This window comes from Notechis scutatus, chromosome 1 (genome assembly GCF_049901735.1).
Source record: "Notechis scutatus isolate UNSWTSFEM ecotype Mainland chromosome 1, rNotScu1.2, whole genome shotgun sequence".
In the NCBI taxonomy this organism is placed as follows: domain Eukaryota; kingdom Metazoa; phylum Chordata; class Lepidosauria; order Squamata; family Elapidae; genus Notechis; species Notechis scutatus.
In genome coordinates, this window is record NC_142009.1 from 18,524,288 (window position 1) to 18,551,149 (window position 26,862).

The 26,862-nt window shown below is 39.6% G+C and overlaps 1 protein-coding gene across 2 annotated transcripts in view; it reads left to right on the plus strand.

The window, feature by feature from the left end:
• The first annotated feature begins 6,520 nt into the window (after positions 1-6,520).
• The window catches only part of LOC113415133 (ras GTPase-activating protein 4-like), an 85,989-nt gene continuing 65,647 nt past the window's right edge, over positions 6,521-26,862 (plus strand). Inside the window, exon 1 of one of the 2 annotated variants that reach the window (XM_087944747.1) lies at positions 6,521-6,828. In XM_087944747.1, coding sequence (XP_087800873.1) covers positions 6,764-6,828 — 65 coding nt within the window. In that variant the 5' untranslated portion in view covers positions 6,521-6,763. The remainder of the gene's footprint in view (positions 6,829-26,862) is intronic. The other variant, XM_026672398.2, reaches the window with a different exon arrangement.

Genomic DNA, 26,862 nt, shown 5'->3' on the forward strand with positions numbered 1-26,862 from the left:
AAAGCAGGTTAGTGGGGTGGGGAGGGAATGGGATTTTGCAATAACCTTTCCCTGGATTGGGGAGTGAATGGAGATTTTACAGTATCCTTCCCTTGCCATTCCCACCAAACCATGTCCACCAAGCCACACCCACAGATCTGGTAGTAAAAAAAATTGAATCCCACCCCTGCCTGATCTAGAGCCAGAGAACAAGAGTCAGTCATTTATTTATCCCATTATTAAATGTGTACAATTAAAAGTATTAATGTTATAAAATCCTTGATGTAGAACAGACTATTGTACTATAGGATACAGGTATCCCCAATTTAAACATAATGCCCACCCAGCTATGCCCACAGAACTGGTAGTAAAAAAAATTGAATTCCACCACTGATCTGAATAAAATAATTTGTGCATGAAAGAAGAAAGGAGCAGTGGTACCAAATGCAACCAATTTAGAGGAAAAGAAAGAGGAGGAGAAGGTTTCAAAACTGCCCTGAGAGTTATTAAAGCATGCTTCAATATTTTAGTAACAACTATTGTGCACATAAATAAACTAAATGAATTCAAGCAATAAACTGAAAGAGGCTTTCCTAAAAATATTTCAGGCAATATTTTCAATTGTCTTTCTCCCCCAGACTTATCAACACAAGCACAACATCCAAATCCAAAACTGAAAAATTCCAATGTATTTCTTAACTCTGAGATTTCTTTGTGGTCTCCTGTCCAAATACTAATCTGATCTGATTAATATTTGGACAAGAGACCATTAGGAAACCTCAGGGTTAAGAAATATTTTGGAAGTTGCTCAAACCTCCTTTGAAAGAAGGGAATGACAAATCACTTTTGTCCTGTTGCTAGGAAAACTTACATAGATGGACATAAATCATTAGAAGTTATAAACATTTTTACTTTTATCTGAGGTTTATTTGGAATGCTCTATCCTGAATATGTCTTATTTGAAGCAAGGCAGTATATGTATTTATGGAACATAGCTAATCTGGTTACAATATTAATTGATTTGCTGGGTTTGCCCAATTTAATGAATCATTGAATTGGGCAAATGGATGCATTTGCACATGTGTGAACATCTACACACAAATACACAAACTCCTAATCTTAGCTTGCTGTTCAAATGCATTTTGCTAGACATTTATCAGACCTGGTTAAGCCTGTATGAATGCTTGCAGTGAATGCTGTGCAAACGCTTTTCTCCACATAGAAAAAGCAGAGTATATTCACATAAGGGAAATTCCTATGTAGGGCCCAGAATTTAGAAGGTTTTGGACATGAGATTGAAGAGAAAGGGGGAAAAAACAAGAACAAAACTGCTGGTGCCTTTTCCACATTAAGAAATGAGACAAGATGTTTCATCTAAAAACAAGCAATGCAAGAAAGCAACACTATATTCCCTCTGAGAGAAGTCATTTAATCAGAAAGCTATACATAGGGAACCATGCACTGAGTTCTTGATGGATGCCAAGTGGCTGAATTAATCACACAAACACACACACACACACAACTTGCTTGAACACTATGAATCTAGAATCTGTTTGGCCCATTATTTTATCCCCCTCTGTGACCTGATCTATTTATTTATCACAGTTAGGGATATGCCACATCTGTCAGATAAATTGAAGCAGCCTGCCATTGTAACATACGCCAGGATTTCTATTGCTAAGCAAAGCTGTCATTAAGTAAGTCATGCCTGATTTTTAAAAACTCCATTTTTTTGCCATGATGGTTGAGTGAATCATTGCAGTCGTTCAAATGAATCCAGCTTCACCCATTGAATTTGCTTTTCAGAAGTCAGGTGGGAAGGTTGCAAATGTTTTATTTTATCACATGTCACTGGATGCTGTAAAAGTCTTAAATATAGGTCAGTTGCCCAGGGCCCAAATTTTGATCATCTGACATGGGGATGCCGATATGGCTGGAAGTCTGAGGACCAAGTCATAAGTCACTTTTTCAGTGCATAACTTTGAGCAGTCACCAAACAAATGGTTGTAAAACAAGGACTACCTGTATGAATGCAACAACATTCAACTATTTCCCTCTCAAACTGGTATTTGGAGTTATATTGCCATGATGTGATATCAGCTTAGACCCAGAACCAACGATAAGAAATGTGACTGATTTACAGCTTGACTTGGATACCGGCTCATCTGCAAACATAGTGGGAAATGAGAGTTATAGGTAGTCCTCACCTTACGACCACAATAAAGCCCAACATTTCCATTGCTAAGCAAGGCAGTTGTTAAGTGAGTTTTGCCCCATTTTTATGAGCTTTTTTTGCCACAGTGGTTAAGCAAATTACTATAGCTGTTAAGCGAGTCATGTGGTTGTTAAGCGAATCTGGCTTCCCCCATTGACTCTGCTTGTTGGAAGCCAGCTTGGAACGTTACAGTCACAAATACATGCCAGTTGCCAAGCGCCCAAATTTTGATCACATGTTAATGAGGATGCTGCAACAGTCATGAAAATGATCATAAGCAATAGTAATAGCACTTAGACTTATATACCACCTCGCAGTGCTATACAGCCCTCTCTAAGCAATTTACAGAGTCAGCCTATTGCCCCCAACAATCTGGATCCTCATTTTACCCACCTTGGAAGGATGGAAGGCTGAGTCAACCGTGAGCCTGGTGAGATTTGAACTGCCAAATTTCAGGCAGCCAGTAGTCAGCAGAAGTTGCCTGCAGTACTGCACTCTAACCATGGCAACCCTAACCCTAACCGCTGTAATTCTGAATGATTGCAAGTCAAGGACTACTTATGCGTCCTACAAAGGTTTGTATGACTTTATTTATTTATTTTATTTTTATTTATTTTATTTGGTTTGTCAATTGCTTACAAAATAATAGGTATGTAAAAACATAGTTATGAATACATGGATACATATAAGAAAAATAAAAGAAACAATAGGACAGGGACAGTAGGCACGTTGGTGCGTTTATGCACGCTCCCTATTGTTTCTAGAAGTTAACTACAAGTCTATATTCTTGGAAATAAGGATAAAAAAGACAGTACTGGGGAAAAGAAAAAAGAAAAGCTGCCATTAATTACCATTTGCACCACCCTGGTATTTTAAAATCCCACCAAATATGCAGAATAGTGTAGAATAATGTGGGGTTACTGGAGGGCATTGAAGTACATTAACGTGGTTATTTCTCCTCCAACAGCAGGGGGAGCTGCTGCTGTTCTTGATTCAAGTCTAAGGAGCTTTCTGTTCAATGGATAGATCCAGAGGGCTCTGTGAGACTTTCCCCACCATGCGATGCGTGGGAAAAATAACTTTTCTATAAGCCCCACCCCTTCCACACACATACACACAGGTACTTCCAAACCTGATTGTATAAATAAGAGCTTGGTTAATGTTTCTGTTGTACAAGATTATACTAATATACGAGTTTTAATGCTACACAGAGACCCTGGTTGACAGTGGGTTTATGTGGATTGTGACAGCTGAAAAGGCCATATGCATTCCAGGCAAGCTTTCAGCGAGCAAATGCCAGACGTGCAGAGGCTCTGGGCTCATCCGTGCATCCTGCTTGCTCGAGGGCAGACATTTTGTTGAGGAGGGAAATGCACGTCACAGATCACAGAATAACAGAGTTGGAAGGGACCTTGGAGGTCTTCTAGTCCAACCCCCTGCTCAAGCAGGAAACTCTATACCATTTCAGACAAATGGTTGTCCAATCTGTTCTTAAAAACCTCCAATGTTGGAGCATTTACAACTTCCGGAGGCAAGTTGTTCCACTGGTTAATTGCTAGGAAATTTATCCTTAGTTCTAGGCTGGTTCTCTCCTTGATTAGTTTACATCCATTGCTTCTTGTCCTGCCTTCAGGTGATTTGGAGAATAGCTTGACTTCCCACTTCTTTGTGTTAGCTCCTCAAATATTGGAACACTGCTATCATGTCACTCCTAGTCCTTCTTTTCATTAGACTAGACATACCCAATTCCTACAATGGTCAATGTAATGACCAAAACTGGATGCACTCCTTGTTTTCCTTGAAAACTCATTTTTAGGAACCCATCTGTAACACAAGAATGCATCAGCTGGGGGTGGGGTGGGGGCAGGGCCGACCCAGAGTCAAAAAAATCAATATGTCAGCCATAACCAGACAATTGAAGCTCCCGAAGTGTAAGGGCTTCACTTGTATAATTGTGGCTGCCATCTTGGTTTTTTGACACCCCCATGGACATCCCTGATGGGGAGGCCTCTTTAACTTGGAGTTGCATTACACTCCTCCCCCATTCCTCAAAAGGGCCTTGTAAATGGCTGGCTAGGGAGTCCTTTCTTTGCAGGGGTGGGGAGTTGATAACTTCAAAAGGGCACATCCATCAGCCTGATTGTCCATTAATCCCAGGATCCAGTTTGTCTGTCTGCCGACAGCTGGATAGTTTTAAGTACCTGCATCAGAAATGCCCATTAATTATTTTTAGGGATGCCCTTTCTATCAGCAGCTCTTCTGACAGCGAGCCAGGGGGGTTAAATTCTTAACTGTATGATAAGGAGTGGCAAAAATGGATTGTTGTTGCAGCTCTGTGCCTCATTTCATGCACCTTATTTTCATCCTAAGAAGAATCTTCTTGAATCCAGCAGGAGTTGCTTTCAGGATGTCTACATAAGACTACCTTTGTGAAATCCCCCCCCCCCATCATTATCCAATATATGTTTACTTGGAATTAAATTCCATGGCAATCTCTGTGCACCTTAAGATTTGATTCACACTTAACCAGTCAGTGTGTTAGCTCAGTAAGTTAAGCAAAGTCAGTCTGCTATGTTTTGTAAATCTTTTTCCAATTTTCTTGGCTTCTATTGCTGGGGTAAATCCAGTCCTGTAGCCTATTTTAAAACCACTATTAAATAAACCAAAACTTAAAAGCAATGTGTCAGTTAAGTTTAAATCTCAGAAAGAGTCCAGGTGAAATTTAAGGCTAAGTGCTGGTGCAGAATTGTTCTCCTTTATGCCTGTAGCACTTAGACCAGAGTTCTCCAACCTTGGCAACTTTAAGACTTGTGGACTTCAACTCCCAGAATTCTCCAGCCAGCAGAGCTGGCTGGAGAATTCTGGAAGTTGAAGTCCACAAGTCTTAAAGTTGCCAAGGTTGGAGAACTCTGACTTAGACCTTCCGCAGAACTGCCCCAGAGCCAATGCGGCAACCCCTGTTTGGACTGCTGGCAGGAAAGACCACTTTACCCATGTTGCAACCTGACAAACAGAACATGCAACCAAATCACAGACTCCCTCTTTAATTCTTCAACCCTTGCCCCAGCTGACATCCCTGCTGTTTTGGTTTCTACTACCCAATGAGCCCCTATTAGGTCATCCCATTGTAGCTGGCTGTGCGTACCAGACATTTCATGACCCAATTATGTAACATCAGGACGAGGGCAGATAAGGTTTGCTGCCAGTTTTGGTAGGGATGGGTGGCATCGCTCCCAGTGATACAGTTGGGTCACAAAACATCTGCATGCAAGCAACCAAGCTCAGAGAGCTAAAAGAATGCAAATGACCAGTTGTCTGCAAGGAATATAAATCCTTCCATTCCCCACCATCCTGTGAGAGCTGAAGAAGCTTCTTGGATGAGAAGCGAAACGTCTTCAAAGAAAAACCAAGAAAGTCCAGTTGCCTCCTGAAAGAGCACCTTTGGGACAACCATGAGCTGGATGACTGAGAATCTCTACAGACTTTTAACTACACAATGTGGGATGAACACCCTTTGAATGGTGTGCGAGTAGGAATGGATTTCCAGAGAAAAAAGTGCAGACTACAGGAACTATTTGCCCTACTCAGGTGACCCCTGAGGACAGAGAGAAACCTCCAGGTGGCCTCAACGACTCTCTAGAAGGATGCAAATGACCAGCTGTTTGCAAGGAATATAAATCCTTCCATGCCCCGCTATCCTGTCAGAGCTGAAGAAGCTTCTTAGATGAGAAGCGAAACGTCTTTCAAAGAAAACAACAACAACCAAGAAAGTCCAGTTGCCTCTTGAAAAAAAAGCACCGTTGGGACAACCATGACTTGGACGACTGAGAATCTCTACAGACTTTTAACTAAGCTCAGAGAGCACCAAGCACCCCGCCGCCACCTGCATTTACCCCAACGCAGATCAGTCGAGAAGCTGGACGCCCAGATCTCATCAAGCTAAAACCACCAAACCCATCACCCGCCGTGGGGTAGATCATCTGGCTTCCTCCTCCCCGTGGCCCATCAACCGCCCCCCCAACCCACCCCCACGCGCCCTTGAGAGAACCTGCTCCGGGAAGTTGCATGCAATCCAAGCCCAGGCTCGGCCGGACGCGGCGTGGGCGGACTTCGCCAGGAGCCCCAAGTCACAATTGGGAAGCATGAAAAAGGGCTCCACCGGACAAGCGAGGGCGCCTCTCCTCCAATCACAGATGAAAGTGACCTCGCGACCACGCCTCCTTCTCCCTCTCTTCGCTTTCCGATTGGCCGAGCGGTAAAAAAAACACACCAAAAAAACAACCGGGCACGAGTGCGCCTTTCCTATATACCCCATATATATATAGCGAGAGAGAGATGAGGCAGAAAAGGTTGCGTGGAAATGCGGGAAGACACTGAGTTAGCGGCCGTTTTTCTCACTGTTTCGGGTCTCGTTCCAATTATTATTATTATTATTATTTATTATTATTGTTAAGCTTCTTCATCACGTTGGTCAAGTGAAGCCCGCCCGTCCGTCGCCGATTATGGCAACCCGGCGCTAAGGTTTCCTTTTTGGCGGTCCTTCTTTCCCACGCAGCGCGCGATTGAGCCATGGCTAAAAGGAGCTCCCTGTTCATCCGAATAGTGGAAGGGAAAAATTTGCCCGCCAAAGACATGTAAGTAAAATAAAAAAAACAACAGAGACGCGTGTCATCCTGGCCCCGCACCTTTTGCTTTGCACCGGTTTGCCGGCTTTCTGGCGATAACCCCTCGGTGCATTTTGCTCCCAAGGATGACTTAGATTCTTGGCAAAGCCTGCGCATAGGATCGCTTTGCAGAGCAGCCCTCAGTCTTCTTCGCCCATCCTGGTGCGGCTGTAGGGAGTTTCTTGCAAGCTTCAAGTGGGGAGGAAGGAAGAACGGGGTGGTTCTTACGCTTGAATAACTTTACAATATTTCCTCAGACTCGACCGGCGCTTGAGGGCGAGGTGGGGGGGTGGGGGAAACGCACCCCGGGAGCCTTCCTTGTTCTTCTTTTCCTGGGGCTCAAAGCTGAGAACATTTGCAACCGCCTTTAAAATCCGAAAAGTGCAGAGCGAGGTAGACTTCCCTTCCGAAAATGCAAGCTTGTCGTGTGTATTCATAGCTTTGTGTGAAACTTAAGAGACATGGGCCCCATCAATTGGCATCATTTCTGAGGTGTGGATTCTGGTCTCCAAATCTAATAATAATAAAAATAATAATACAGCCTGATTGGAGAAATCTTTTGGAGGCTGGGGTGGTGGTGTCCACCTGTATTCCCTCATCCAGCAAGTGTCCCTCCACATCGTTAAGATAAATTTGCTGGGGTTTTTAAATCTACAGATGTTCCTAATCTTATTTCTGCAAATTCAGATGGAAGCTTGTGGCATCGTCTTAAATTAGGTTCGGGATGGATGGTATGACGTGTTCCTCAGACACAGTACTAGCTGGTTATGGCTGTCATTTTGGAAAGGAAATGCATCTTTTGGGTCCTTGCGTTGGGATTATAGCTCAACCAGTTTGGTCTATTATGGATCCAGGGTGAAAAGGATGTTCAGAAATGGTTAGTCCAGTCAGCCGGTTAAATGTGTTGAGTGAACACAGGCAATGAAATGGCTGTCAAAGAAAGGTAAACACTTCTTTTAAAAAAATTTGGGCAAGATCTTTAAAACCAGGGATTTGTGTGTGCCAGATTTCAACCTAGCTCTTGGGTCTCTTTTTCTTACCGAAATTGGGAATTAATGACCCTTCTTTTTAAAATGTCAGCATTATTTGATGTTAAGGGGAACAGAAACAGGAAAAAAAACCTATGGCTATCTAAAGAAAATATGGAGAATCAAAAGGGAGATATGCAGCAATTGTTATTCTTTATTATCTTCCATAAGATATTATTTTCCTGAAGGAAAATATTGGATTTAGAATGGTCTTTGCCTGGGCTTTAGGAAATAATCATGGAATTGGGAGGGTCTTCAAAGTTCAACTTTATGCAATTGCAAGAAAACCAACCAACCAAACAATCAATTAAGGGTTTGTTATTTGGATTCTTCTTAAAGACCTCCAGAAATGAATATATATATATATATTTCAGTGGTTAAGGTACTAGAAGAAACCAGAAAACCCTGAATGTGTATGCTGCCTTAGGTATAAAGCCAACCAGGTGACCATGGTCCAGTCACTCCGAGCCTTAGGGATGAGGCAAGGGCAAATCACTTCAGGAAAAAAACCTTGCCAAGAAAATTGCAGGGAGTTATCCAATACAGGTAGTCCTTGACTTGCAACCGTTTGTTTAGTGACTGTTTAAAGTTACAATGGCACTGGAAAAAAGTGACTTATGATCATTTTTCACGCTTACAACCACTTGCAGCATCTCTGGGGTCACGTGATCAAAATTCAGTTGCTTGGCAACTGGCATGTATTTATGATGTCCCACAGTCGTGTGATCGCCTTCTGACAAGCAAAGTCAATGAGGAAGCCAGATTCACTTAACAACCGTGTTATTAACTTAACAACTGCAGTGATTTGCTTAACTGTGGCAAGAAAGGTTATAAAAAGGGCAGAATTCACTTAACCATCTTGTTTAGCAACAGAAACTTTGGGCTCAATTGCAATCCTAAATCAAGGATTATCTATAGTTGCCAGTATTTGTAGGCATTCACCCCCCCCTCCAAAAACCCTTGGGAAAAGTTTAAACAATGGGGAGCCAAAATGTTTAGAGGGATGGAACTGAAAGTGAGCAGAGATTTGGTTTTGGGGGAATAGAGACTGTGATCAGTTTTTCTTTTCCTCTCAAAATGTCCTGATATTAGCACAATTGAGAAAGTCCAGAAATATTTCACAAGAAGAGTTCTCCACTCCTGTACTCGTTGTAGAATACCTTATGCCACCAGACTTGAAATTCTAGAACTAGAAAACCTTGAATTACGCCGTCTTCGGTCTGATTTAAGCATGGTATATAAAATCATACATTGCAATGTCCTACCTGTCAATGAATACTTCAGCTTCAACCATAACAACACAAGAGCACACAATAGATACAAACTCAAAGTTAACCGCACCAAACTTGATTGCAGGAAATACGACTTCAGCAATAGAGTGGTCAATGTCTGGAATACTCTACCCGACTCTGTAGTTTCTTCCCCAAACCCCAAAAACTTTAACCTTAGACTGTCTACTATTGACCTCACCCCTTTCCTAAGAGGTCTGTAGGGGGCGTGCATAAGCGCACCAACGTGCCTACCGTCCCTGTCCTATTGTTTCTCTTATTCTTTTATTTTTCTTATATGTACCCATTTCTTGTATTCACAACTATGTATACACTTATACTTATTATCTTGTAAACAATTGGCAAATCAAATAAATAAATAAATAAATAAATAAAAATCAATTGAAACCAAACATTGAGAAGATTCCCACAACACTGTCAAACTATTTACTAAGACTATATTACTATTATCCTTCTCATCCTTCCTATTACCTGTCTCCTTCTACTTATGACTATAACCTTGTTGCTTGTATCTTTACGATTATATTGTTCTATTTAGTTTCCTAGTATGATTTTGATTGCTTATTTAGTACCTATCACTAGGAGTTGTATCTTATGATTCTTGAGGAATGCATTTTTATGTACACTGAGAGTTTATGCACCAGAGACAAATTCCTTGTGTGTCCAATCACTCTTGGTCAGTAAAGAATTATAAATTTTGAAAATTTTCAAGATCAAGTAAATACTTCCTCCCTTCAGTGAGGAGTTAGGATGAGAAATTCGCTGTACTCAGATATGTCCGTGGCCATCAATTGAAATGGTTCTAAAAGGAGGGACAAGGTAAATTCTGGGACAGTCAGCTCCTAGTTTTGAGGGTGTGTTGGCATCCTGCCTTCTGCCTACACCTAGGGAAACAACAGTAAAAGCAATGTCGAATGATTCCAGCCATTTGGAATGTTTATTGGATCATGCACATGTGAGGAGGGCACATAGCACAAGATGTGGCTTCTGCAATTGACATGGAAACATCAAGATCAGGGGAACAAGTGTACAAGAGAGCGACCACCTTCCAACCACAAAATGTCTCTGTCTATTTATGTGGAACAAAGCAAGGTCTTGGCTTTAACATAAACATGCTTTCCCCCCCACATTCTTGCCCTTTCTGGCTTGATGATGCTGGACAGGAGAAGAGCTTGATAGATAATAATAAATGACAAAAACACCATCAGTCAATTGCAAAAGGCTGCTTTACCCGGAACAGCTTACATCCTACGACAATATATCAAAGGTCCACATCTGCCTATCCCAGGTCCTTGGTAAAGACTCAACAGGTAGATAAAAATGCCAAACTCAGTCTGAACATCTGGGTTGACTATGTGATGAATCATAAAAATAGTCAGAAACAATTTTAAGTCTTTCTGCCAATATTGAAGCAAAGATTTTATAATCTGCATTTAGTAGAGAAATGGGTCTATAGTTCTTAATTTGTAATGGGTCGGCCTCCTCTTTTGGAATAAGTGTAATATAGGCTTCTGACCATGATTTAGGTATCTTCTTCTTTAACATAACTTCATTCATAACTTCTAGCAATGGAAGATTCAACGATTCTTGTAATGTTTTATAAAATTCTGCCGGAAGTCCATCTGGGCCTGGTGCCTTTCCATTATTTTGCTTCTTGAGTGCTTCAGTTAACTCCATCATCGTTATATTGCTTTCTAACATTGTTTCAGTCTCTTTAGGTATCTGAGGTAAATTAGCAGTCTGTAAGTACTGCTTAACTCTTTCCTCATCAATATTCTCTTGCATATATAATTTCCCATAGAAGTCTCGAATGATTTCCTTCTTCTCTTTGCTACCATGGCAAACTTGGCCTTGGTCATCTATTAATTGCAATATTTTCCTTGATTCTTTCTCCTTTCTCAATTTGTATGCTAACCATCTACCTGGTTTGTTTGCGTCTTCAAAGTAGTTCTGTTTAGCACCTCTAATTTTCTGTGCTAATTCTTCTTTTCTATTTGACCCATTTTGTGTTTAATTATATCCATTTTTAGCTTGATGTCCTTTTTCTGTGGCATTTTCTGTAGCTCTTTTTCAAGTCTTTTATGCTCATCCTCTAGGGCCTTAGAGGCTAGCCTTTTCATAGTATTCCTTTTCCTTGTATAGTCTATTATCAAGCCTCTAACATATGCCTTCATTGTATCCCATACATTCTGAATTGATGTATCTTCTTTTTTGTTTTCTCTAAAGAAAAAAGCCAATTCTTTCTCCATCCATTGTGTGAAGTCTTTTTCCTTTAAAATAGTATTATTTAACGTCCATCTAGATCTTCTTTTTTGTCCTTTCCATTTAATTGTCATTGGATTGTGATCTGCCCAAGTACTTGTTTCAATATTTATTTCTTGAATGTTAGATATTAATTCTGTTGACATCCATATCATATCTATTCTGGACCATAATAAGTCTCTATTTGAATATAAGGTGTATTGTTTAGTTTTAGCATTTCTTTCTCTCCATGTATCTTTTAAGTTTATTTCATCTACCATTTTAAAAAAAGATTTAGGGAGAGTCTGTTTTGGTTTATTGTTTTCTGTGCTGTATAGTCCAATTTATTGTCTACAATTCCATTAAAATCTCCCATCATATCTATATTAGCATAGTCCAGTTCAATTATTTTCATATGTAATTTTTTATAGAATTCTTCTTGTTTGTCATTGGGAGCATAAATTGCAATCAGGAGTGTTTTCATATTATTGTCCATTATTTCCACCATTAGTATTCTTCCCTCATCATCGGTATAGATCAATTTTGCTGGGGTGGTCTCTTTAATATATAAAACCACTCCTCTTTTCTTACATTGGGTCAAGGAAGTAAATATTTTCCCTAATTTTGGCTGTACCAACAATTGTTCATATTGTTTTTTAATATGTACTTCTGGTAGACAAATTATATCAAATTTTAATTTCTCTAATTTATGAAAGGTTTTCCTTCTTTTAACGGCTGAGTTAAGTCCATTTATATTAATTGTAATCAATTTTTTCTCTTCCATGGTTATATTTAATAGTTAGGTTTAGCAGCTCTTGTAGATCTTAGTTCACGTTGTTCTTTGGCTTCCACCTTTCCACCTACTGCGCCTTCTTCTTTTTCAGTTGCCATTTGGCAGTCCTCTTGAAATTCAATTAGTGAGATCTCTTTTTCTGCCTCTTCCTCTTTCCTTCCAAAAAATTATGTATAAAATAATTCCACTTTCTCAATTGAGTCAATTCTATGTCTCTGTTCTTGCCATGTGAACATTAAACCTTCTGGAATCAGCCATCTATAATTCACCTCTTTTTTAAGTAGCATTTTAGTCAGAAATCGGTATTCTCTTCTCATCTCTCTCACTCTTCTGGGTATTTGTTTCAAGACCACAATCTCCTTGTCTTTGTATTTCAATGTTTTCTCTTTTGCCACTTGCAATATTTGCATTTTAATGGCTTTCTTTGTAAATCTAACGTGAACTTCTCTTGGTAAGTTATTTCTCATCGCATATCTTGTGAAAACTCGATAAACCTCATCTATTCCATCCATCATCTTCTCTTGAGTTATTTCCAAAGCTTCAGCCAGTATTTCTATCATTATCTCAGCTAGGTTTTGTCCTTTTTCTTCCTCTACATTTTAGAATCTAAGATAGAATTCTGATCTATCCATCTCCCATCTCAACATACCACTTTTATCTTGTTCAACCACCGTTAATCTATTATCAATATCTCCAATTTTCTTGTCTCTTTGTTTATCTTCTTCAATCTTTTGGAATCTCTCATCATACTTCAACATCATTTGTTGGATGTTCTCCACTTTTTCATCGGTTTTCCCTGTTCTTTGTTCAATGTTCTCTTTTCTTTGTTCAATATTCTCTGTTCTTTGTTCAATGTTCTCTGTTCTTTGTTCGATGTTCTCTATTCTCTTTTCAATATTCTCTGATCTTGCTTGAATATTTTGAATTCTTTGCATAATCATCTGCAGAGTCACTTTTTCTTGTTCTTTTTCTTGCTTTAACATTGTCTGTATTGAACGTTGTCCTCCAGATGGTGGAGAGGAAGAAGTAGAAGTTGAAGAACCAGGAGCTGTAAATTTCCTACTCATTTTAAGCAATTCAATATCTTCAGGTTCTTCTAAACCTTAATCCAATTGTGGAGTAACCAATTATAGTTCAAAATAAAAACAGTAGAAAAAAGAAGCCCAATAATAATAATAAAAAAAAGGAGGACAAAATTTCTTCAGGTTCTTGTATACCTCAATCCAATAAATAGTTAGATAAAGAAAAAGACTTAAGAAAAAAAGAAAGAAAAAAAAGGAAAAGGAAAAATTCTTCAACTTCTTCAACACCTTAATCCAATTGAAAGGTCTCAAATAGAAAAAAGTGCATAAGAACAAACCAGAAAGGTAGATGAAAAAACAAATACACCAGGAAAGAAAAAAAAGGCTTTTAAGGCTTTCCCTTTAAAATAAAAAGCAAATGTAGAGATTGGACTTCCAAAAAAGAAAAAAGAAAAACAAAGACAAGCTCCAACAAAGCCAAAAACCCAAATAGTTATTACAAAAAAAAAAAGATAAATAAAAATACAATAAAGCTGGTGAGGAGGGATAGCACAACTTAGGAAAAGTAAAAAGGGCACACTGCACTTTGTTTAATTATCCAAGGCTCTTATTATAACTCTTTTCTCCAAAAACTTATCACCTTTTTTCCCCCTACGTTTCAACACCAGACTCCAGCTGTTGATAGAAACCCAGAAGAGCACCTGCAATAATACTCTCCATGCTCTTCCCTCTATCTTATCAAATAGCAATGTCCTTGAAAAAGACTCTCAGTTCTTTCTTTCTCAGCTTTGTCTGGTCACAGGGAAATAGAATATTTTCAAGCCTCTAGTTGGCAGTGTTACAAAGTTTCTTTGCTCTCACTTTCCCCCTCCTTTTCCGAGCAGGATATAATAAGAATTAATAAAAAAAGAAAAAGATATTTTTAAAAAATGAAATAACTAAAGGGAGCCTCTAGCCTAAAATATTATAAAATCAAAAAGAAGAAAAAATAGATATAAATGAAAAAACCAGTCCAGTTTCAAAATACAAGATCATATATAGAAGATCCAGCAATGAGAAAAACTAAACAAAACATTACTTTGACATTCCTGTTTAAAATCGCCGCTTAATCACTTCTGTCAAAACTTGTACAGATTCTTTCTTTTCCTTAGGGTGTCCTTTCAGATCTTAGACTCTCTCTTTCTGCTCTCTTCCGTTTTGGAGCTGTCCCAACTTCAGCAGCTTTAATGGCTGCCTCTTTGCCGCTGGCAAGAAGAGCTTCTCCTGGATCTACCAGGGACTTTGCGGTATCCCTGGGATCAACAGGATGTGCTCTTCACTTTCACCATCTCTTCGGGACGGTTTAGATCCGATAGGACCGTCCAGGAGCAAAGATATCGGCAGCGATCTCAGACCTCCAAGATCGCATGCCGTATCGTCGCGACGCCAGCTCCGCCCTCCTTTAAATTTAAACAGGATATACATTAGTTTTAGATACACATATATCTAAAAGAATATTCCTTTATTGGTCAATTGTGATTGGACACACAAGGAATTTGCTTCCAGTGCATAAGCTCTCGGTGTACATACAAGTAACAAAATGATAATCATAAGATACCAAAAGGAGAAGGTAATAGGAAGGATGGAAAAATATAATTTATTTGGTTTTGATGGTACCTATTAATACAATTTGCTGTTCTGTTGCAGGAGGGAGAGAAATCCTAATTCAAACAGAAAAACATAATATATGAAGAAGCCATTACAATAGGTCATTTTTTTGCTATTCTTTCAATATTGTATGATGATTCCTTTGGCTGTTCCATTTGCACCATTCTTAATATCTTAATAAATTTCAAGTACTGAACTAGTGTATTTATAAAAATATTGTTATGATGTTATGATTTTATTTAATTTTTTATGGATATAAATCCCCAAGAGGCACTTTGAAGTTGACAGTATGCAAATCAGATAATAAATAAATTTATGTTAACAATCTTGTGGATTTTAGCCAAAATATGGGAGTAAGAAGATGAGCCGGAGCTACATGGAATAATGCTGCAATCTCTTGGAAGGCATTTCTAACAGTTCTAAAATTGCCTTCAATTCTCAGGAAATATTTTCTGAGATATAAAACAAAAACATTTCAAAATAAAAGAAACCTATTTTCATATTTTAAAATAAAAAACAAAACATTGATACTCCTTATTCCTACAAATGTGCCTATAATTAATTTCAGTCTCATTTAGCTCAGCTTCCTTTAAAAAGGGGTTTTTGGCATAGGAATCATCTTAAGTTCTTCCAAAATTAACAAACATGAATATTTAATGAAATTAACAAGTTTCACATACAGGAATGCCAAATAAGAAAAACTTAATTTGAATAAACTGCGTAGAATCATTCTAAGGTAATTTAAGTTCAGTTTTGAATTTTTGAATTTTTAAAAAATTGTTTTATTAGTACCGAAGATGGTTTGGTAATATTATAAAGCTCCTTTGAGATCAGGTCTTCCAAGTCCTATTTATATACAATTGTCATCTAATGGAATCTCAAAAGTGGACCTACAGATAAAATGTATTATTTTTGAAGGAGTTGCTTTTATTTCATGCTGACCTTGATTACTAGTGGCCCCAAACCTACAGGACTAGGTGGCATGCAAAGTAAATAAATATACAAATACAAGCTCAGATGGTTTTTCATCTGAAATTATCCTATAATGTAAACTAATCATGGAAAAATATATATTTATTTAGCATATGACATATCATATATGGACAAACTAGATATATTAACATTTCACCTAGATTAGTAAAACACAATAAAATACAAATGTTAAAAGGATCTGGGTTCAAATACCAATGTCTTCTAGTCCATCTAACCATTGAAGCACAGCATCATTTATATTTTTTTAAAAACAGATACCAGACCAGTATATACCCTCAGCTTATAGCCAATCATGTTGTGATTTACAGATGGATGGGAAAAATAATCAAAATTTTATCGACTTGGTTTTTCCATGTATATCTTATAGCACTTTCCCTATATATCTTGAAGACCACTGAGAAATACAGGAGATCCAGGATGGATGTCGCCTCCATCTCTGCCCCACCAGAGAGCCCCCACAATTGTGATCAATGCTAGCTAAATCCTGGTTTTGAACAACTGAAAGGGTCACGTGATTTGGTTCTTCTGTCCGATTACCTTATTAGTCACCTTACCTAAAGAGGAAAAATTGAAGTTGGAACAAAAATTATCCAATATAGTTGGGTCCAACAATGGCTTTTCGAAAAGGGATAGATCAAGTTCAAGCTGGACCACCCCTCACTCAAAGGTGAATTTAGCAACTGTTAAATTGTCTCTCAAAGAGGTCTCGATTAACCAGGAAGTACATGGATCTAATACTCAGGTGGTCATGCTCGAAGCCCTTAGGACTTTGTCCATTTCCTCTGGACCAGCAGGCTCTGCAGTTCTTCCCAATAACCAATCCTCTCTCAGTGTCCACCTCAAGGAAAATCTGAACGACTTTATTCATAAGATACCTTGCACAATAGTCCTGCAGATGTTCCTCTGGGCCCTCTTACCAAATCATCTTCAACAGGGTTTCCAGCTAGTGATCTACAGATGTGGTTAAGGGAAAATAATTAAGTTTCACCATGCTTGTCACCACAAAGAAAACCTTAATAAAGGCTTTTACACGGTTAGATTGGTTAGATTTGCTCATCTTCTTCCACAGACACAGCTCTTCTGCCATTTCATCTCTTAAGAATTCCTCTGAAAAATCAGGAGTTTCTAGGATCTGTGAACAGGGTGACGTTGCACAGGAATAACAGATAACAGATAATCAGAGTTGAAAGGGACCTTGTAGGTCATCTAGTCCAACCCCCTGCCCAAGCAGGAGACCCTACACCATGTCTGACAGATAGGAGTCCAATCTCTTCTTGAAAGTCTCAAGTGATGGTGCTCCCACAACTTCCAAGGGCAAGCTGTTCCACTTGTTGATTGTTCTCACTGTCAGAAAGTTTCTCCTTGGATTGGAATAATCCAATCCAAGGCTGGATTATTGTCCCTCTCATTTCATGTGGCATTTAATAATACAGTTGAACTACACAGCCCAGCCTCAAGAACCAACTATATCTGAAACCCAACAGGATCCAACAGGGCTTGGAGCAGACCGATTAAACAGGTCCCAATTCTTTCCTGAGTATCAGCGCATCAAACAGTGGGTTTCAAAGGAAATGTAGAGAGGAACTGAATTCTGAAACCCCTTGTACCAAATAAGATACACTGTTAAACACCAGGGGTTTACCTGCTTGAACAGAGGATTGAAGTAGACCTCCAAGGTCCCTTCCAACTCTGTTATTCTGTAAGATAGAAGCCAAATTTTACGCCCAATGTTAAGCTGAAAATTAAATCTGTTTTTCCCGACAGGTGTAGTTTATAGATGAAAAAGTTGAAGAATGCCCCTGCCAAAGGAAGCTATTGAATAATGAATAAATGTCCTTAAAGTAATGTGAACGAATGAAGAAGAGCTCTTAAAATATTAATCACGCCACTGGGAATTAAATGCATCTTAATCACATGTAGCTTACTCAAAATACGCAAAATAATTGTGGACCGTCTGTCTAGATATCTTTTCATTTGTGTCAGAATTTGGAATAATTTCAAATTCGTTAATTAAGGAAGCTTCTTAAGAATCTTTTTTTGTTGCCAAAAAAAAAAAAAAAGGAATTGAAAGCAGCCTAAAACTCCAATTTTAGAAAATTACCAGAATTATCGCTGGGACCAAATGATATCAAATCTGATTTGTTTCCCAGTACAGAGTTACCAAGTTCTCACGTTAGCAACATGAGATTAAAAATAGAATGTCATGGCTTATTTAAACATAATATTATATATACCAATAGACATAGTCCAGCCACCCAAAAGCACACAAACACTCTGTAAACCTCTTTTCAGAATGTAGAGGCTCCAAAGCAACATTTGAAAGAAAGGAAGAGGAAACGTTGATATGTAAAAGTTAAAATTGAAGGAGTCCCTTTGGATCTTTATTCCGCTAGTCGTAGCTGATTTTGGGTGCTGGTGTTCATCTCATATTCTTAGAATAGAATACCAGAGTTGGAAGAGACCTTGGAGGCGTTCTAGTCCAACCCCCTGCTTAAGCAGGAAACCATTTCATACAAATGGTTGTCCAGTCTCTTCTTCAAAACTTCCAGTGTTGGAACATTTACAACTTCTGGAGGCAAGTTGTTCCACTGATTAATTGTTCTCACTGTCAGGAAATTTCTAAGTTGCTTCTCTTCTTGATTAGTTTCCACCCATTGATTCTTGTCCTGCCCTCAGGTCCTTTGGAGAATAGCTTGACTCCCTCTTCTTTGTGGTAGCCCCTGAGATATTAGAACTCTGCTATCATGTCTCCCCTAGTCCTTCTTTTCATCAAACTAGACATACCCAGTTCCAGCAACTGTTCTTTATATGTTTTAGCTTCCAGTCCCCTAATCATCTTTGTCGCTCTTCTCTGCACTCTTTCTAGAGTCTAGATTCTTGATATGTACCACCATGTAAAGTTAAGAAGAAGAATTTAACTAAGAAGAAAACAAACAATTGATAACCAAGCAATTCAATTTCTCCTCTAATCTCAAGGAATGTATAGTCCAGGGGTTCTGGGAGTATCATTTGATGATATTCTGGAAGTTACTCCTCCAAACCCAAATGTACTTTTTCCAAAAGGCAGCTGGACTTTCTTTTTTCTTGAAAAAGTTTCGCTTCTGATCCAAGAAGCTTCTTCCATTCTTGGATGAGAAAAAGCTTCTTCCATTCTTGGATGAGAAGCAAACCGTCTTTAAGAAAAAACAAAGTCCAGTTGCCTTTTGGAAAAAGGACCTTTGGGATAACTATGACCTGGATGACTGAGAATCTCCATAGACATTTACTCCTCCAAACATATCTTCCATTGTCTGGAATATCATGAACGGCTTTTAGTTTGAAGGATTTACTTCCTGACCTACCACAACATCCAGAAATAGCCAGATTGGCATGTTTGGAAGCACACTGTTTCATTTTTATTTATTTAATTATTGGGGACGGGCACGGTGGCTCAATGGTTAAGACTCTGGGCTTCTCAGCTGGAAAGCTGGCAGCCCAGGTTTGAGATCAGAACTCCACGCGATGGGGTGAGTTCTCGTTTCTGCCCCAGCTCCTGCCAACCTAGCTGTTCAAAAGCATGCAAATATGAGTTAAATAGGTACCACTTTGGTGGGAAGGTAATACTGTTCTGTGACAATTGAATGGAGCTAGCGGAGTGTTTTAATGGCCGGATGCCCTTCTTGTTGCCAATATGGAGTTTTGTTCAGCAGATATATTCTCAGTGTGCCCAGAGAGAGAAATATCTGCCTCTACCTAGGGTCGAATTCACAGCCTTCTGATTGTGAGCGAGAGCTCCACCTCTAGGCCACCGCACCACTCCATAATCAGCAATGACTAGCAGAGTAAAGTCTGCAGGGACTCCTTTACCTGTATTTAATTATTAAATTTATATGCTACCCATCTCCCTGCCCAGAGTTCCCTAGAATGCTCTTCATAAATTCCCAATAATCTCTACTCCTTTTGTAGAAAAGAAATTAATAGGGCTTGGCCCGGTGAAAGCTATGAATATTTCATAGAAAAGATTCTTACTTGATTTCATCTTTAGCTGAGAAAGGAACTCTTATTTTTTCAGTTCGGAATAAAAAAATATAAAACGGTTGAATTAGAATCTGCAAACTCTTTTCCTCCTTGAATCATGAATAAAAGAGCTAGGATTATGTGGTTTAATTTATGCAAATCTAAAAGGCAATAATTTACTGATTTTCCTTTTTTTGGGACCACTGTCTGATACAATTCAATAAAAAAATAGCCTTGAGGCATGATGTTTTTTCAATTTAACAAAAAGCAGAGATCTATATCATTCTAGAAATAGGTTTTGTACATGAAGTGTTAAGGTTTTTTTTTACCTTTTTCTTCTAAGGATTTAACTTTAAACAATTATTGCTTTTGGGATAAAAAGCATACACTATGCAGTAACACAGCTGAATTAATACATTTGTATACTCCATGCAAAGACAATAGGATAATTGAATCCCTATGAAAAAAATCCTAGTGTTCCTGTTCCATCTCTGTAATAAAATCTTTACAGTTCAGTAGAGATACAGCCAGAGACAATTTAAACGAGGTGCAGTATTTAACTTGTTCTTCAAATAAGGGCATTCATTTCAGACAAATGTGGTTTGAAATAGATAATGAGGAATAAAATACCGTGACATAATAATTGTTTAAAAGTGGCTTCTATATACAAAAGAAAGAAAAGGGTATTCCCATTGGAAAAGGCGAAAAGTTGCTTGAAAGCCATAAATTAAAACTGCATATATTGGTTAAAACTGCATATATAATCTAGAAGTGTGTGTGTGTGTGTGTCCCAATTGAGAAAGGAATTTAACTTCGATCCCGCAGTATGTACAATAAACCAAGAGGACATCATCGCTATAGGAGATTGCACACCAGAACAACTAGACACAAGGACAGTTTTTTCTCGAATGCATTCACAGATAATAAAAGGGCCATAGTTCCCCACCGAGATAAGTTATTAGATGATCTTTTGAAACCTGAAGGGAATGGAATATTTGTTTTGCCTTTTTAAATAGTAATTGTATTAAAGATTATAATTGCAACAGTAAAAACTAATACAAAGTGAAAAAGTAGAAGAAATAAAACAATATGGTAAAAGGTGCAGAAAAAGAAAAAAGGGAAAAACGGAGAAACAGGAAACAAAGAAAAAATAAACATATAATAAAATATATACATATAAAGTGACTCCTCATCTTAGAATAGAACAGAATAAGAGAGTTGGAAGGGACCTTGTAGGTCTTCTAGTCCAAGCCCTGATCAGGCAGGAAACCCTATACCATTTCAGACAAATGGTTGTCCAATCTATTCTTAAAAACTTCTAGTGTTGGAGAATTCACAACTTCTAGAGGCAAGTTGTTTCACTGGTTAATTGTTCTGTCAGGGAATTTCTTCTAGGTTGCTTCTCTCCTTGACTGGCTTCCACCCATTGCTTCTTGTCCTGCCCTCAGGTACTTTGGAAAACAGCCTCTTCTTTGTGGCAACCCCTGAGATATTGGAACACTGCTGTCATGTCACCCCTAGTCCTTCTTTTCATTAAACTAGATATACCCAATTCCAGCAACTGTTCTTAATATGTTTTAGCCTCCAGTCCCCTAATCATCTTTGTTGCTCTTCTATGCACTTTTTCTAGAGTCTCAACATCTTTTTTACATCGTGGCGACCAAAACTGGGTGCAGTGTTCCAAGTGTGGCTTTACCAAAGCATTATAAAGTGGTATTAACACTTCACGTGATCTTGATTCTATCCCTCTGTTTATGCAACCTAGAACTGTGTAGGCTTTTTTGGCAGCTGCAGCACGTTGCTAGCTCATATTTAAGTGATTGTCAACTAGGACTCCAAGATCTCTCTCACAGTTGCCACTACTGAGTGAGGTACCTGTGTGTTTGGTTTTTCTTGCCTAAATGTATATCTTCAATATATATTGTTCAAAAATATCCTTTAATATGTTCAACGTTAAAATATTTTGCTTCATTCTGCAACTGTAAATCAAGTTTAATTGCAATCTTGACTTCCCTCTAGTGTCCCATTTTTAAAATTTTATCATTTTATGTTTCAAAACAAAAGCATTTTCCCATGGGAAGGATTCTTTTTCATTCATTCCAACTCTTCATTTCAAATGTATGTGGACCGTTAGTCTACTTGTTAGTTTTTTTCAAATCAAAGTTTTAGTCAACCTATACTTTTGCTGTTTATTCCAAAATAAAATAAAATGAGTTCTTAAATTTGTAGGTAAAACTTATTTGACCAAGGATTGAAGGAAACTCAACTGGTGCTGTAAAACATGTCAGTTCAAAGGTTTCTAATAGCAGAAAAGCAGTTAACAAGCCACTTCTGAACATGATTAGAAAAGGAAGATCCTGACCATGGATAGAGCAAGATGGCTATTCCCTCATCTCTCAGAATGCTAAACCTGCTGGAGACTCCTGTCTTGAAATCTCCTCATGAGGAGCAACTGTCTGGAGCACTTGTAGGCAATCTCGTCCTCTCCTTGTCCAGAGGGGAATTATAAAAGAGCTGTACTTCTTTTTTTGAAATATGCATGCTTTGTTTTCTATCAGACGACTCAAACCAGCTACAGGTAGTTGTAGGAGATGACCAGGCTGAGCCTGAGGGAGAGGTCAAATGCATCATCAGTCATGAGTCCCTTTGCACCAACAAGACATCTAAGGCCAGCCCGCCTTGAATTCCTTCTATTCTTATCTCCCGTTAATTTCCCTTGGCCATTAGTAGTTCAGATTCTTCTAGAGAACTTAAACTTGCAATAAATCTTCATACCCATTTTGAACTATCTGGATCTCTAATTTTCCTGGCACTTGACAGTAGTCCCTGTTTAATAACTGCTTCATACAATGACTAGTTGCAAATACGATAATAATGAAAAAGAAACTTTGCAATGAATCATCACATGATCTTCACAGGTCTGTAAAGCAAAGGAGAACTGTGCTAAGATCATAAGAACAGTTGTGGTTCCACTTAGTGACTGCTTCATTTAGTGACTGAGTGGTTGGTCCCAATTGTGGTTGCTAACTGAAGACTATCTGTATTCTGTACTTGAAACAGCATTTTGAACATCCTATACATGTGGATGTATGTAAACCTATAAACAGGCTTCTCTCTCTTTATGCTAGGCTGACATTTCCACCCAAACCATGCATTAAGCAAATTTGCATAAAGTTGAAATACTGAACCAATGGAAAAAGGGGAATTGTGGAGTATAGTGTCAGGTTTTGTAACCCATATGCATTGACAAATAAGCTTATAAATTTTAGACTCTTATTCTTCAGCACTGAATTATTCAAACAGTGAAAGCATTTCCCTCCCCTTTTTTTTCTCCACCTGAATTTCTAATGTGCATATTTATCACGGAACAGAAAGCAGTAAAACCTATCACCAACACTATGAATCTTATTAGCATTCCTTGTTAAGATGCACACAGTATATTTGCTCAGGCTGAAAGCTTTTTTCACCAGATTTGGCATAATACAGGTAAATATACAATATAGGCAGCCCTCAACATATGACCACAACTGGGCCCAAAATTTCTGTGGCTAAGCAACACAGTTGCCAAGTTTATTCTGCCCCATTTTACCACCTTTCTTGCCACAGTTGTTAAGCAAATCACATGGTGGTTAAGCAAATCTGCCTTCCCCCATTGGCTCTGCTTGTCAAAAGCCGGCTGGGCAGGTGGCAAATTATGATCACATAATGACACTGCATGCATACACGCTGGTTGCCAAATGCTTGGATTTTGGTCACATGACCATGGGGATGTTTCAACAGTTAAGTGTGAAGACTGCTTTTAAGTCACTTTTTTTCCCCAGTGATATTGTAATTTTGAAAAGGCGGTAAATGGATGGTTGTAAGTCAAGGACTGCCTATAAGGAGAATTAAGTCCAGGTTCGCCAATAAAATGCTTGTGAAATCAACTTGAGAACTTCTGCATCAGAAAGCTGAGTCCCAATGAACGGTGGTTTTGCAGTTTGCCAAGCAGAAATTCTGTGATGTGGACTGTCCACAAGGATGCTTTTTCAGGAAGCAAGTGGACTTTCTTCTTCTTTTTTTCTTTGAAGACGTTTGGCTTCCCATCCAAGAAGCTTCTTCAGCTCTGACAGGATAATGGGGGAATGGAAGGATTTATATTCCTTGCTGGTCATTTGCATCCTTTTAGAGGGTCGTTGAAGCACTTGGGGTTTATCTGTGTCCTGAGGGTCACGTTGAGTAGTGCTCCTGGTTTCTGCAGCCTGCAATTTTTCTCTGGAAATCCATTCCTACTCCCACACCATTCAAAGGGTATTCATCCCAAATTGTGTAGCTAAAAGTCTGTAGAGCTTTTCAGTCATCCAGGTCATGGTTGTCCCAAAGGTGCTTTTTCAGGAGGCAACTGGACTTCCTTGATTTTTCTTTGAAGACGTTTCTGTCAACTAAAACAGGGGTCCCCAACCGCCGGTCCGCGGACCGGTCTTACCGAGCCGCTGGTTGCTGGCGCCGCCATCTTTTTTTGGTAAAAAGTGCTTCTGGTGAGCTTTTCCGGGTAGAAAGCTCACCGGAAGCACTTTTTGTCAAAAAGATGGCGGCATCGCTCGGTGAGCTTTTCCGGGTAGAAAACCATTTCTACCGAAAAAGCTCACCGAGGCTAGCGCCGCCATCTTTTGACGAAAAAGTGCTTCCGGTGAGGTCACCGGAAGCACTTTTTCGTCAAAAAGATGGCGGCGCCCAGTTGATGCCGGTACCAGGCCGCGGCGCCCAGCTGATGCCGGTACCGGGCCGCGGCGTCAAAAAGGTTGGGGATCACTGAACTAAAAAGATACTCCTTTGGTCTTTTTAGCTGCCAGAAAAAGGGAGTTGTATATTCCTTAAGTACCCTGGCAGCCCAAAGTTGTTGGAGCACAAGAATATTACTGGAGAGCATGACTCATGGCTATGAATGTGTCCCATTGGAAATATACATCCAGGGGGTGGGGGGGAAGACCAGGGTCAAGGGGGAAATGAATGATGTACACTGCTCAAAAAAATAAAGGGAACACTTAAACAACACAATGTAACTCCAAGTCAATCACACTTCTGTGAAATCAAACTGTCCACTTAGGTAGCAACACTGATTGACAATCAATTTCACATGCTGTTGTGCAAATGGAATAGACAACAGGTAGAAAGCATAGGCAGGTAGCAAGACATCCCCAATAAAGGAGTGGTTCTGCAGGTGGTGACCACAGAGCACTTCTCAGTTCCTATGCTTTCTGGCTGATGGTTTGGTCACTTTTGAATGCTGGCGGTGCTTTCACTCTAGTGGTAGCATGAGACGGAGTCTACAACCCACACAAGTGGCTCAGGTAGTGCAGCTCATCCAGGATGGCACATCAATGCGAGCTGTGGCAAGAAGGTTTGCTGTGTCTGCCAGCGTAGTGTCCAGAGCATGGAGGCACTACCAGGAAACAGGCCAGTACATCAGGAGACATGCAGGAGGCCATAGGAGGGCAACAACCCAGCATCAGGACCGCTACCTCTGCCTTTGTGCAAGGAGGGACAGGAGGAATCCTGCAAATGTGGGGCCACAAATGTGCATGTGGCTGCTCAAACGGTCAGAAACAGACTCCATGAGGGTGGTATGAGGGCCCGACGTCCACAGGTGGGGGTTGTGCTTAAAGCCCAACACTGTGCAGGACGTTTGGCATTTGCCAGAGAACACCAAGATTGGCAAATTTGCCACTGGCACCCTGTGCTCTTCACAAATGAAAGCAGGTTCACACTGAGCACATGTGACAGACGTGACAGGGTCTGGAGACACTGTGAAGAATGTTTTGCTGCCTGCAACATCCTCCAGCATGACCGGTTTGGCAGTGGGTCAGTTATGGTGTAGGGTGGCATTTCTTTAGGAGGCCGCACAGCCCTCCGTGTGCTCGCCAGAGGTAGCCTGACTGCCATTAGGTACTGAGATGAGATCCTCAGACCCCTTGTGAGACCATATGCTGGTGCGGTTGGCCCTGGGTTCCTCCTAATGCAAGACAATGCTAGACCTCATGTGGCTGGAGTGTGTCAGCAGCTTCTGCAAAACGAAGGCATTGATGCTATGGACTGGCCCGCCCATTCCCCAGACCTGAATTGAGCACATCTAGGACATCATGTCTCGCTCCATCCACCAACGACACGCTGCACCACAGACTGTCCAGGAGTTGGGGGATGCTTTAGTCCAGGTGTGGGAGGAGATCCCTCAGGAGACCATCCGCCACCTCATCAGGAGCATGCCCAGGCATTGTAGGGAGGTCATACAGGCACGTGGAGGCCACACACACTACTGAGCCTCATTTTGACTTCTTTTAAGGACATTACATCAAAGTTGGATCAGCCTGTAGTGTTTTTTTAATTTTGAGTGTAACTCCAAATCCAGACCTCCATGGGTTGCTAAATTTGATTTCCATTGATAATTTTTGTGTGATTTTGTTGTCAGCACATTCAACTATGTAATGTACAAAGTATTTAATAAGAATAGTTCATTCATTCAGATCTAGGATGTCTTATTTTTGTGTTCCCTTTATTTTTTTGAGCAGTGTATTTTAGTATCGGCTGCATCCAGCTAATACCAACATGGCCACTTCTAATAAATCAATTTTATTTTCTCTGAGAGATGTGGCTAAAGACTTATGATTTGAATGGCGGTGGATTTGTTGGAGTCCTGACAGTTTCACTCTCATCCAAGAAGCTTCTTCAGCTCTGACAATCCTTCCATTCCCCACTATCCTGTCGGAGCTGAAGAAGCTTCTTGGATGAGAAGCGAAACATCTTCAAAGAAAAAACAAGAAAGTCCAGTTGCCTCCTGAAAAAGCACTTGACCACCATGACCTGGATGACTGAAAAGCTCTACAGACTTTGTGATATAGACTGTGTTGCAATCAGACCCAAATAAAATGTACTTAGCTGCTTAAAGCACACAAGTTGTGAGAAGAGTAATGTGGCCCTAGAGGTGCATAAAGGCCACAGGAAAAAGAACCCCAATGATC